Genomic DNA, 13,089 nt, shown 5'->3' with positions numbered 1-13,089 from the left:
ATCTGAGGAGCTGCGGAGCTGCTTTATACTAAATAGCAAATGAGGCCTGGGAAGATGTCTCAGTGGTTACACATGCTACTTGCAAAGCCTGTTGGCCCTGTTCTATCGCCCAGAACTCACATAAAGCCAGATGCAAAACTTGGTGGCTGTGGGCTGGAGAAAACAAATAAAAAAAGTAGTTTGGGATGGTTTTGCCTAGGAAGCCTGCACACCAGGACTTACCAGTGACTTCTTATCTCCATGGTATTCCAAGCTGAGCTTCTCCAGTTTGACTTCTCTAGCCAGCGCCCCTCTGCCAGCGTTTGAGGGGTACAGAATGCTTGGCTCCTTCCTTGAGAGGCCTTCCAATAGTCTTGGTCCCACTTCATGCCCACCTGCCTTGGCACATGAGCCTTGGTAGACTTCTTGCCCCCTGGGTAGGCTGTGATGGGGCCAGGGACTTCTCCCAGTCCACTAATGGAAGGGATGTTATTGCTCCTGAAAATGTTCTGAAGCTGAGGATATAGATGTATTTAGTCTGTCATCTTGTTGTTGGATTGCATTTTTTTTTTAATTTATTTTTAGAGAGAGCAAGGAGAGACAGAGAATTGGCACGCCAGAGCCACTGCAATCGAACTCCAGGCGCTTGCGCCACCTAGTGGGCATTTGCTTACCTTGCGCTTGCCTCACCTTTGTGCCTCTGGCTTACATGAGCTCTGGAGGGGGTCCTTAGGCTTCACAGGCAAGCGTCTTAAATGCTTAAATGCTAAGCCATCACTCATAAAGGAGCTGGGGAAGTTCTTCTCTCCTTCAGGTCTGTCATCTGGAGTGGCCCAGAGGGGTCACCAGTGAGACCAAAGGAGATAGCATGTTCCTTTTGGGTGGGTCCTTCCTCAGTGGTTGTCCTTCATAGCTGCACTTGACATAAATATTCCTCAGAGTCTACTTTCCTTTCTGTCTTCACACAGCATTTAGACAGAGGAGTAGAAAGCAGCGATCTTTTGTCTCCTGCCCCAGAAGAGACAAAGATGTCTTTACAGGCCCCACGCTGGTACTAGAGAAAGGAGCAGGCTTTTCAGCCAGCTCGGGAGCAGATGCCTGAGTGTTTAGCACATGCTCCATACAGGAATTGTTCTGGTTGCTATAATTTTCTCATTTTAGGAATCTTTCCTTTCCATGTGTTCATGTGTGGGCGTGGTGCACGTGTGCACACACATGTGGAAGCCAGAGGTTAATGTCAGGTCCTTCCTCAATGATGTCTTGCCTTATTTTTTTTAACTAATTTTTTATTAACAGCTTCCATGATTATAAGCAATATCCCATGGTAATGCCCTCCCTCCCTCCACTTTCCCCTTTGAAACTCCACTCTCTATCACATCCCCTCCGTCTCTCAACAAGTCTCTCTTTTATAATGATGTCATCATCTTTTTTCCTATTATGATGGTCTTGTGTAGGTAGTGTCAGGCACTGTGAGGTCATGGATATCCAGGCCACTTTATGTCTGGGGGGAGCATGTTCTAAGGAGTCTTACCCTTCCTTTGGCTCTTACATTCTTTCCACCACCTCTTCTGCAATAGACCCTGAGCCTTGGAAGGTGTGATAGAGATATTTCAGTACTGAGCACTCCTCTGTCACTTCTTTCCAGCATCATGATGCCTTCTGAGTCATCCCAAGGTCACTGCCTTCTGAAAAGAGAAGGTTCTCTACCAAAAGTGAGAGTAGCATTAATATATGGGTGTGAACATTAAGAGAAGTGCTTACTGGGAAGTTTGATGAGCCTTATTTTTTAAAAAATACCTATTCATTTTCAAGAGTGGAGAGGGAGATATACAGACAGGGAGAGTATAAAGAGAACAGGCATGCCAGGGCCTCCAGCCACTGTAAATAAATTCCAGATGCATGTGCCACTTTGTGCATCTGGATTTACGTGGGCATTGGGGAATCGAACCAGGATTGTTAGGCTTTGCAGGTAAGCACCTTAACCACTAAGCCATCCCTCCAGCCCTCCTTATTTTTAATATATATATTTATTATATTAATGTATATTTTTTGTTTAGGAGATATGGTTCAATGGTTAAGGCGCTTGCCTGCAAAGCCAAGTGACCCAAGTTCAAGTCCCTAGTGCCCACGTAAGCCAGATACACAAAGTGGTACATGCATCTGGTGTTTTCATTTGCAGCAGCTGGAGGTCCTGGTGTGCCCATTCTCTGTCTCACTTCTCTCTCTGCTTGCAAAAAAAATAAGATTTTTTAAAAAAGAAAAATCCCATTTAAAAATATTTTATTTATGAGAAATGGGTACACCAAAACATCTAGCCAACTGCGAACAGACTCCAGATGCATGCACCACCTTGGGCATCTGGTTTTACAAGGTCAATGGGGAATCAAACGTGGGTCCAGACCTTTACCTTATTGTCTTAAATATTTTACTTTATTTCATTTTTTTTTTATTTAGTTATTTGACAGAGAGAAAGAGGCAGAGAGAGTGAGAGGGAAAGAGAATGGGCGTGCCAAGGCCTCCAGCCACTGCAAACGAACTCCAGACACATGTGCCACCCTGTGCATCTGGCTTACGTGAGTGCTGGGGAATCGAACCTGGGTCCTTTGACTGTGCAGGCAAGTGCCTTAACCATGAAGGCATTCCTCGAGCCTTTATTTATTTAATTATTATTATTATTATTTTAGGTTTTCAAGGTAGGGTCTCACTCTAGCCCAGGCTGACCTGGAATTCACTCAGCAGTCTCAGGGTAGCCTCGAACTCATGGCAATCCTCCGACCTCTGCCCTCCTGAGCGCTGGGATTAAAGGCATGTGCCACCATGCCTGGCTTTTTTTTTTTTTTTTTTAAACAGGGTCTTAGTGAACCAGGAACTTACCAATTAGGCTATACTAGCTAGCCAGCAAGCCCTAGGGATCCCTTTTCCCTGCAACCTCAGTGCTGGGAATTCAGGTGCAGGGCAACGTGCCCGGCTTTTATGTGGGTAGTCTCAAGTCAGGTTGGCATGCCTGTGTGGCAAGCACATTCCTGAGTCATCTCTCCAGCCTCCTCATTTTGCTACGCTTTGTAAGTGCTCCGTGGTAACCTATAGTTATTTTTTAGACAGGAAAGAAACTAAAGTTTAAAACTTATCACTCCCATAAGGAGAAACAGCAGAATCAGTATTTCAATTCAAGTCCCAGGCTGGAGAGAAGAGAGGGCTCAGCAGCTCAGAAGCTGGGTTGCAAGTTTGTACTTTCCTTGCGGAAGACTGTCTCTCCCGAACATGAAGGACAGAGTGCAAGGACGTTCCTGAAGCATCCTGCAGGCTGTGAGAGGGAAGACCAGGGCCTTGCACAGGAGACAGGAAAAGGTGGGTGGGGGGTGACAAATCATGCAGTGTCCCTAATGTCCCAGGCTCCTCTCCCATCAGAAAAGGCAGGCACTCAGGACCACGGGAGACGCATCCAGCCATGCCTAATTGGGAAGATTTCTATCTTCAAAAGACCTCGTCTATGGGCTGGAGAGATGGCTTAGCGGTTAAGCGCTTGCCTGTGAAGCCTAAGGACCCCGGTTCGAGGCTCTGTTCCCCAGGTCCCACGTTAGCCAGATGCACAAGGGGGCGCACGCGTCTGGAGTTCGTTTGCAGTGGCTGGAAGCCCTGGCGCGCCCATTCTCTCTCTCTCCCTCTATCTTTCTCTGTGTCTGTCGCAAAAAAAAGACCTCTTCTCTAGCCGGGTGTGGTGGCGCACGCCTTTAATCCCAGCACTCGGGAGGCAGAGGTAGGAGGATCGCCATGAGTTCAAGGCCACCCTGAGACTACATAGTGAATTCCAGGTCAGCCTGGACCAGAGTGAGACCCTACCTTGAAAAACCAAAAAAAAAAAAAAAAGACCTCTCCTTTTTCATTGATCTCCCTCTCAGCTTGCCAGATAGTATAAAGTTCCTCTGAGCCCATTCCAGAGATCCTTCCAGAAAGGCAGCTTTGGATGAAGGGGCAATGCAAGCCAAGGATCTTAGGAGAGGGATAAAAAAAAGAAAAAACTCATTGGAAACTTCCTTTTCAGCTGGCAGAAGAGGAGTGTCATTTCCAGAATGCCAGAGACTGTGCTTTTATACTTGAACTGGGATAGTTTCAATACAGGTATCTCATTAAATTTTTCTGCCACACAAAAATGTTACCAGGACTCAAGGGGAAACTCCATAGTCTCTTGGAGAATGCTGTCACAACCTGAACTTGGCTAGAGAAAAAAAGAGTCAAAAGTAATTTCATTCAGTAGGAAAAAAAAAAGGGGGGGGGTAAATACTGAGAACATACTCCCCAAATAATCACGCCAATCACATACATGTGAGAAGTGCAGACAGAGGTCAACTTCCGTAGTCTGTGAGCCCTTAGTGTGGTGGCGGAAAAAGGCCATGTGGACAAAATCAACCGCCTGTTATTGTTTTCATCAGTTTTATTGGTCAGATATCTAGAATTTATCATATAAATCTTTGAAAATAATGAGATATTACAAGAATACTTTACAAGTCGGCTCTGATTGCACAGATACTTGACACAGGAAACTGTTCATACAAATACATGTTTTCTTAGAAGAATACTTTAATAAAGAAAATAAGTCTCTATTCATCTTAAAAGCAAATCTGATGCCATTTCTTCTGATTCAGTCATTGCTTAGGATTTTTCTTTTACAGCATTTCTATCACATCCAACAAACCAAGTTACAACCTGTGGCTTCTCGCTTTCAGGTTACTACCGAGGTTCACGGCTATGGGGTGTTTTAGGGCTTTTCCTAATCTTCCCTGAAATGGATGAATTTGTGTGTTCAGGCTGGAAGAGGTAATTTAAACATTCCTTCGAAACAGAACTTGGATCGGCTTAATGACCATGGCTGATGAATGATCTTGTCACTTTCCACGTAGGCCAGACAAGCTTAAACCTGCTGCACCAAGCAAGTCAACAGTTCCCATGCTGCAGAAAAGGGAAACCCTAGAAACGAGGGAAATACAAAGAGTAAGAAAGCTGAAACAGCTGCTAGTGATTAGAGAACACTTGTCAATTCAACGCCTTTCCCGGCTGAAGGCGGCAGAAAAGGCGCCAAGAATGTGGCAGGAGGTGAACAAGACATTGAAGATCTGAAAAAGGGCACCGGGGGCCGGTGGTGCGTAGTCCCCAAATGCCAGCAGAGACAGAGTCGTGACCAGCATTGTCCATTCCTCTTGCGCGGTGGCTTTGATGTAGCTTAATGTGTAACCTCTTGCCCAGAGCACGTGGTCATGTACGCTGGGGGATCAGAACACGGACTGTATTTGCCTAGAGACGGGACCACTGGGGAAGCGTCATCACTGATACTGAAGACAGCGTCCACTTGGCAACGTCATCGTCTTACTTTTCAGTATTAACACCAAGAAACCTGCGACGTTCTACAGTCAAGTTCCTTAGTGCCCAGTAATCATGACCCAATGTCCTTAAAACAGTCTTTCATTAAGCTCTTAGCACTTAGGAATGGACTATATGATAATGATCTGTTTCTCGTCTCTTATTTCTCTTGATTTTGTTTTTTCACCCCAGTGTAATAAATGACTACAGGACTTTGTTGAAATACTGTAGCAGCAGTTGGAAATGAGTTACTCTGCATTACCAGAAGTGTTCAATCACATTGTCACGGGTCACATTTGCATATAACTAGGAGACGGCCAATGGCCAACATCTACTGCAGTGATTTCGCAAACTCCGCGTAGTCAATGTAGCCGTCATTGTTCGTGTCATCATCCCGCAAAACGCCATCTATGATGTTCATTAGTTCTCCTTCGTTCATCACTGGGGCCTGCTCGCTCCCCTCCTGCAAAGAAACCAGTGAGACAGTGACGAGAAACAGGCTTACAAAGGAGTAGCTAATGTACAAAATGCCCATGCTCAGACATGCCCAAAAATGCTTTCAGTGTCATACATGGCTCTTCCAGGAGCCCACAAATTCATGTATCAGATAAGTTCATGACAGTCTAAGTTAGAAACTACATTTGCTGTTTAAAAAAGAACTGAAGACATGGCTTAGCGGTTAGGGCATTTGCCTGCCAAGCCAAAGGACCTCGGTTCGATTCCCCAGTAAGCCAAATGCATAAGACATTGCATGCGTCTGGAGTTCGTTTGCAGTGGCTAGAAGCCCTGGCTTGCCCATTCGCTGTCTCTCTCTCTCTCTGCCTCTTAACCTCTGTCAAACAAATAAATAAATGAAAATTTAAAAAAAAAAAAGCCGGGCATGATGGTGCACACCTTTAATCCCAGCACTCGGGAGGCAATGGTAGGAGGATCACTATGAGTTCAAGGCCCCCCTGAGACTAGTTAATTCCAAGTCAGCCTGGACCAAAGTGAGACCCTACCATGAAAAACCAAAATTAAATTAAATTAAATTAAAATTTAAAAAGATGCAATCAAAGGGGGCCCTTGCTTAGTTGTTTGAGAAGGGTTTTTTTAGTTACAAAAGTGATAGATATTCATTAGCGAAACGGGTCTAGCTACAAAAAATGGAATTTCAGATTCTATGGCCTACATATTTATGCTAAAGGAAAAAAAGCCCACAGGCCCAGCCCTCACTGGGGTCGGCTCGGTGCAGTTTGCCTGATGAAGTGGAAACATACTGGATATCTCCCAGTCAGGCCAAGAGAAAGACAGGACTGCCAAGCGGAAGGACCTGTTATGACCTTCAAGGAAAAACTGCTGCCCGTCCCAGAAGCGGCGCAGCCGGGCTCACGGTGCCTGGTGCAGAGCTACGGCTGATCACAAGCGAGGCTGCGTCTGCCTTCGCCACCTTGCCCACGTCTCCCTACAGCAACCACGGTTCTCCTCTGCAGGGACTCCTCTCCCCATTACGCTTTCTTCCTGTCCATCAGTCCTCCCAAAAATACCCTTTTTCAGGTGGCCATGCTGCAGAGATGGCTCAGCAGTTCTGGAACTTGTCTGCAAAGCCTGAAGGACTGAGTTTGATTCCCTACTACCTACCTAAAGCCAGATGTACAAGATGACTCATACATCTGGATTTCATAAGCAATGGCTAGAGGCCCTGGAGTGCCCATTTTCTCCTTCCCTCTCTCTCTCTCCCCTCCCACTCTACCTCTTTCTTTCTCTCACTCTGCCTCAAATAAATAAATAAAATATTTTTTAAAAATCAGGTGGCCATGGTTGTATACATTGGCTTTGGTGTCTCTGATGCAGGTTTTTTGTAGTAACTCACCAGATGTTAGGCTAGGTTTCATGGGAAGGGAGTAATCCCATTCATATTTCTGGGAAAGCGGAACTCTTCTGAGTATTTCTGGGCTATGGTAATGTGGTAGCTTTGAGGAATCCTTTTATTTTTGGCTGGTAACATGCTGTTTTGTTTCTATGATTTTGCAATATAACAAGAAATCAGGTATAGCAACACCTAAAACATTGTTCTCCCTCCCTCCATACCAAGGGGTGCTTTGATTATCTGATATCATTTGTGCTTTCAAATAAATTAACAAAATTAAAAAAAAAATACCCTTTTTCTGTGCAAAACAATCTACCCTACTGCCTACAGAGCAAAAGACAGGCTGAACTTACAGCATCCAATAGGATCACTCCTATGTCACCAACTGTGCCTGGCTTTCTCGCTGGAGACCAGGTGGCAAGAGGAATGACAATAAGTCTGAAGGCACGTGATCTTGGTTTCTAAAGAAATCACCTCTGGGCTATAGAGGAGCTAAGTGGTCAAGGCATTTGCCTGCGAAGCCTAAGGACCTATGTTCAACTCGCCAGATCCCACATGAGCTAGACGCACAAGGTGATGTAAGCGCACAAGGTTGCACATGCCCACTAGGTGGCGCAAGCATCTGGAGTTTGGCTGCAGTGGCTGAGGCCCTGGTATGCCAATTCTCTCTCACTCACAGAAAAAAATTAATTAAATTAAAAAATTTTTAAAACTTTAAAGAAACAGCCTCTTTCTCCTGCTCATGTCTGTTAGACATAGGCTCTAATGGAGTGGAAATGCTAAAGCACTGGCAAATCCAGGGTCCTGGGGGCCTGTGGCTCAGCCTTCCCAGACAGAGAGTGCTGAACAGGAAGAGGTAGAGCAGCTCAGTGGGCAGAGAAAGGAATATAAAGCACTACTGAGGCACAGGACAGCAACCAACCAAAGGGGGGCGTTCCCAGATGGGCCATCTCCCGGCCCCCCACCCAGCCACTGCCTGACCTACCTCCTTATGGACATGGGTGATGGCGGTGGAGAGTTCCAGGCCGTCAAGCAAGTTATTGCCGTCATAATCGTGCATTTTGAAGTAATGAAGCTGCAGTTCTTGCGGGGACATCTCTGCCTCTGGTTTGCTGATGACACCATCTAAATGCTCCATGATGTGCCTAGAAACCCACAGTCAGATCACACCGAAATGTAAGAACTCTGAAAACTACGAGCTCCGAACTTCCATCCAACTCAGAAACAGCGGCAGCGCCTTCGGGGCTGACGGGACTCACGGACAGGGCCATGAAAGGAGCAGGGACAAAGCCAAAACGTCCATCTGCCACCCAGGCAGGGCTAGGGGTGTCTTGCTCTCCTTATTGTTAACACTAAAAAAAAAAAAACCTTTTCTATTTTATTTTATTTTATTTATTTGAGACATAGGGGCGGATACAGAAAGAGAATGGGCGCACCAGGGCCTCCAGCCACTGCAAACGAACTCCAGACGCAAGCACCACCTTGTGCACCTGGCTTACGTGGGTCCTGGGGAATCAAGCCTGGGTACTTAGTCTTCATAGGCAAGCGCCTTGATTGCTAAACCATCTCTCCAACCCTACTGTTGGCATTTTGTTATAACATTTTGGGGCTGTAAATTTTTTTTAAAAAAAAATTTTTAAGTGATTCAAGGGCTTGAGAGATGGCACTTGCCTGCAAAACCAAAGGACCCAGGTCTAATTCCCCAGCACCCATGAAAGCAAGATGCACAAGGGGGCGCATGCGTCTGGAGTTCCTTTGTCATGGCTGAAGGCCCTGGCATGCCCTATTCACTCTCTCTCTGCTTCTTTCTCTCTCAAATAAATAAATTAAATTAAATATATTTTTTAAATGATTCAAGCTGGGCATGGTGGCTCACACCTTTAATCCAGCACTTAGGAGGCAGAGGTAGGAGGACACTGTGAGTTCAAGGCCACTGTGAGACTACAATGAATTCCAGGTCAGCCTGGACTAGAATGAAACCGTAACTCAGGGGGAAAAAAAAAATTCAAGGATAACAAAGTATAATGTGTGAGGCTTACTGGCCTGGAACTAAGGCTATATAACAAATGACTCAGCATTTGAATGTAATATCCCCTAGTCTTAGTTCTTTTTGATTAGGATTAAGCTTCCTACTTAGTCTTCAGCAGGCAGAGACTTGCTGAAGGAGGTGTGTCACTGGGGGTGGTTCTTCAGTCCAGCCCTACTAAGTGTGCTTAGAGTCAGCTCCTGCTTGTTGGTATTCTCCCCCCCCCCCCCCCGTGGATGTATGCTGACATGAGCTAGCTTTTTCCACCACAGTGAAACTTTCCCTAAAATCCATAAACCTTAAACAAACCCATAAACTGCTTCTAGTCAAGTGTTTTTCTGAGCAATGAGGAGGTAACTGCAACAGTAAAAGATACCAGGAGTGGGGTCATCACTGTGCTGAATCTGACCATGTGGTTTTTGGTCTTCTGTAATGTGCTTGTGGGAAGAGTATGGAAGAATTTGGTACTTTGTACTGGAGAAGCCTCACAGTGCTGTAAGCAGAGCTTTCTGGGCTATTCTGGTGAGAACTTGAAACTACTAATTGCAGAGAGAACTGTAGTCTGTGAAGGCTTGGCTTATAAACTTGTAAAGGGGAAAGAGAGAACTTTGTTGGAACCAGGCTACTGGCAGAAAGACTGGTTGTTTTCTTTGCCCATACCTGAGAATTTAAACAAAGTTGAATTTAAAAGTGATGGACTGGTTGTGCTTGGCAAAAGTACAGAACAATAAGATATGAAAGATGTAGTTTATCGCAAATCCAAACAAGTTTAAAGTTACTGGTGCAGAGACTGGGTTTTAGGTTATTCATGATGCAATTGTTGAGGAGATTACCACTGTTTAAGGTGGGCCAACTGTTTTGCTTTGGGACAGTGGAAAAGATGTGCCCTGAGGGTGAAATGCACCCATGGAAGGCTCAAGCTAGTAGAATGAAAATGCTTTTGCAAGGAGGGAGCTTGAAGGAAGACGGGTGAAAAGAGTATCTGCTCTTCAAGGTCAAGATTTATTCCCCACTGGATTTATAAATTTGGCTATGCCACCTACCTACTGGTTTTGAAAGCATGAGAATGCAGACAAGTGGGTCATGAAATCACACAGTTCCAGGAGCTGCTGAAATGTGGCAATGTGAAACAGGGTTGAAAGCCCTGTATGGAGACCCAGTGAGGCCATTATATGGAGCTATGGAGATGAACTGTGGTTTGCAGTATAGACCCAAGAATGGTTTGCATAGGTTGGGACTGTGGAATGGCTGCTAAGGAGAGCTGCAGCTTGGGATGGAGTTTTCCCTGGGCTGTGAGCAGCCCAGCTGGAGGAGCAGAACTGGAAATCCAGAGTCTTCCTCACTGGTTACAGATGTTGAACTTGGAATGACATATGTTTGATATCTGCCTGCTGGTTATTGATCTTGCATTGGTCCAGTCTTAGTTATGCCTTCTTTTTGCAATGGGAATGTTTACACTGTGCCATCATATGTTGGAAGTACGTAACTTGTGTTTTGATTTAACAGTGCACACAGTTAAGAGACAATCTTGAATTTCTGATGAGACTTTGGACTTCGACAATGGTCACTTTTAAAGTTAGACTGAGTACATTCTGCATTCTAAGATGGTCATGAGTCTATGGGGCCATGGTGGGATGTAGTGGTTTCAATGTAATGTCCACATAACCTTAGGTATTTCTCATTAAGCTTCCTACTTAGTCTTCAGTAGGCAGAGACTTGCTGTGGGGGTGAATCTTGAGTCTATCCCTACTGAGAGTGTATACAGTCAGCTTGTGCTTGCTGGTGTTGGTCCCTCTCTCTCTCTCAATCTCTCTCTCTCCCTCTCTGCTGTGGAGATATACTGAAGTGAGTCAGATTTCTCCACCAAGATGAAAAACTTCCCCTGGAATCTGTAAGCCTGAAATACTCTTTCCTCCCATATGCTACTTCTGGTCAGGTGTTTGTCCCAGTAAGGAGAAGGTAACTTCAACAGTCAATAAAACAAAAGGGTTCAGGAAACCTTCATTATAATTCTGGATTCTGTTACTCCTACTTTGTGATGGGTAGGGGCCCAAGAGGAAGACCAAATTCATAAAAATAATTCACTATCTTCGGGCCTCAAGGTTCTCCACCTGTGAACTGATAATGACAAAAAGAATACCTGGCTACTAGGTGGCCTTAAGGAATAAACAATATCCTTGAGAAATGTCTACGAGCCACATAAAGAGGAGAAAGGAAGGGAGGGTCAGCGAGTCCTTGCTGCAGGCCACAGATGAAGCCCAGTGCCAGCTGAATACATACTCTTGGTCGTGGACTGTGTTCTTGTCCAGGCCCACGCTGCCGTGATGGGAGACGCCAGCCCCGTGTTCTTGGGCCCTGGCACCTGAAGCACAAAAGGCCCAGAGCAGGCCACACAGGAAAGGGGCTCTGAGCAGCTGCAGGGATGTCATGGTCACTGGTACCTGGGAGATGGGGAACAGAGGGTGAAGGCAGAATACTGGAGCTAAGATTTCTCCCGATACTTGACACAGTGCATTCCTGGAGACCCCGGGAGGCAGTAATGAAGGTCGTGATAGCATGTCAAACTGGGCCCAGGAGTCACTCGGGGGGGGGGGGGGGAGGTGGCTAAGGCTGAGGCTTGGAGGTAGAGCACTTGCCTAGCAGGAACGAGGTCCTGGGCTTCACCGTCATGAAGGAAGAAAGACCAGGACTGCCAGTGTGAGATGCCCCTGAGCTCTCCTGGTCCCTGTCACTCAAATGAGCAGCAGGGGTCACCAAGCTGCATGATGCAACTTCACAGTATCAGCCGAGCAACTCTACAGAAGCTTACAGGGACTCAAAGACAAGTCCCACCTATAACGCCACAGTAAGAAACACCTTCTACAGGCAAACAACACACAAAATGAGGTATGTCTGAAAAGAACCCTCTGCCACGGGAGGGGGGGAGGAGGAGTTTAGGGGGAAACATTTCCTTGGGTGGAGGAAAATCAAAGAAGACTAACAGACACACAATGATGCTCTAGTTAGGCCTGGGCAGGTCTGATGAAAAGATGGTGGCCGGGGGTCGGCAGGTGCAGACAACTAGGAGAGTATTCTAGAAAGCTTCATCTGCCAAACGTAGACAGCAGGGACCAGGGGACAGGCGCGCAGGTGAACAGGCTGTTCATGCTGGGCCAAGAGCTGACATTTCCCGGGGACAAGTAGGGAGCCCCTGACAATTCATGACGGGAGATGAGATCACAGCTTGGCTTGGGGCTGAGTCATCTGGCGGCTCGGTGGGGAAGCGATGGAGGAGGGCAGGCCGGAGAGAGGATCAGGAGCCGAGGGAAACTATCAGGCGGGTCACATCAGCCTCAGGGCAGGGACAGCGAAGGGAAAACATCACCAAAGAGAATCTCTCCAGCCTTGCCCCACTGCCAGAGCTGTGACAGTGGCTAGTGACTTAACCACTGTGAGACCACTGGGAAGTTATGAAAGTTACTCAGATTATGTCCTCGTGACATTAGGAACGGGGCTCAACAAGACAGCTCCAGCCACTCAGCAAGTTCCCAGAGGGCCGGGACTTACTCAGTGGGCATCACCTGCCACGGCTCAAGTAAGGCCTTAACCCACTGCTAGTTCAACTGTGAGTCCTGGTCCTTCCTGGGCATAGAGACTGGCTTCAAAATGAAGGTAAGGGGCAACTGGAGATCTACAGATAAACTGAAAGACCTGCCCTGACCTTCTCTTCCTAAAAGGCAGAACCAGTTCTTCCAGGTAACAAAGGCCTTCCCCATGGAGCTTCCAGATCGCTCAAGAGCCAATAGCAACCTAACGCCAAACCGACAGCGATAAAGAGAGAACGTAAGGTCAGGTCCCTCTTTTCAAAGGCCAAACTTGGCACAGACCAGAAGCTACCACT

At 46.4% G+C, this 13,089-nt stretch overlaps 1 protein-coding gene across 3 annotated transcripts in view; it reads right to left on the bottom strand.

The window, feature by feature from the left end:
• Positions 1 to 4,396: 4,396 nt before the first annotated feature.
• Positions 4,397 to 13,089, bottom strand: part of Mcfd2 (multiple coagulation factor deficiency 2, ER cargo receptor complex subunit) — a 14,398-nt gene continuing 5,705 nt past the window's right edge. For 2 of the 3 annotated variants that reach the window (XM_045137808.1, XM_004660143.2), the window contains exons 2-4: positions 11,490 to 11,650; positions 8,169 to 8,328; positions 4,397 to 5,797 (exon numbers count right to left, since the gene is read on the bottom strand). In XM_045137808.1, the coding sequence (XP_044993743.1) occupies positions 5,666 to 5,797; positions 8,169 to 8,328; positions 11,490 to 11,638 (441 nt within the window). In that variant the 5' untranslated portion in view covers positions 11,639 to 11,650 and the 3' untranslated portion in view covers positions 4,397 to 5,665. The remainder of the gene's footprint in view (positions 5,798 to 8,168; positions 8,329 to 11,489; positions 11,651 to 13,089) is intronic. The other variant, XM_045137809.1, reaches the window with a different exon arrangement.

This window comes from Jaculus jaculus, chromosome 18 (genome assembly GCF_020740685.1).
Source record: "Jaculus jaculus isolate mJacJac1 chromosome 18, mJacJac1.mat.Y.cur, whole genome shotgun sequence".
NCBI lineage: Eukaryota > Metazoa > Chordata > Mammalia > Rodentia > Dipodidae > Jaculus > Jaculus jaculus.
Note: the sequence above shows the minus strand (reverse complement) of the source record. Positions and strands in the feature narration are given on the sequence as shown.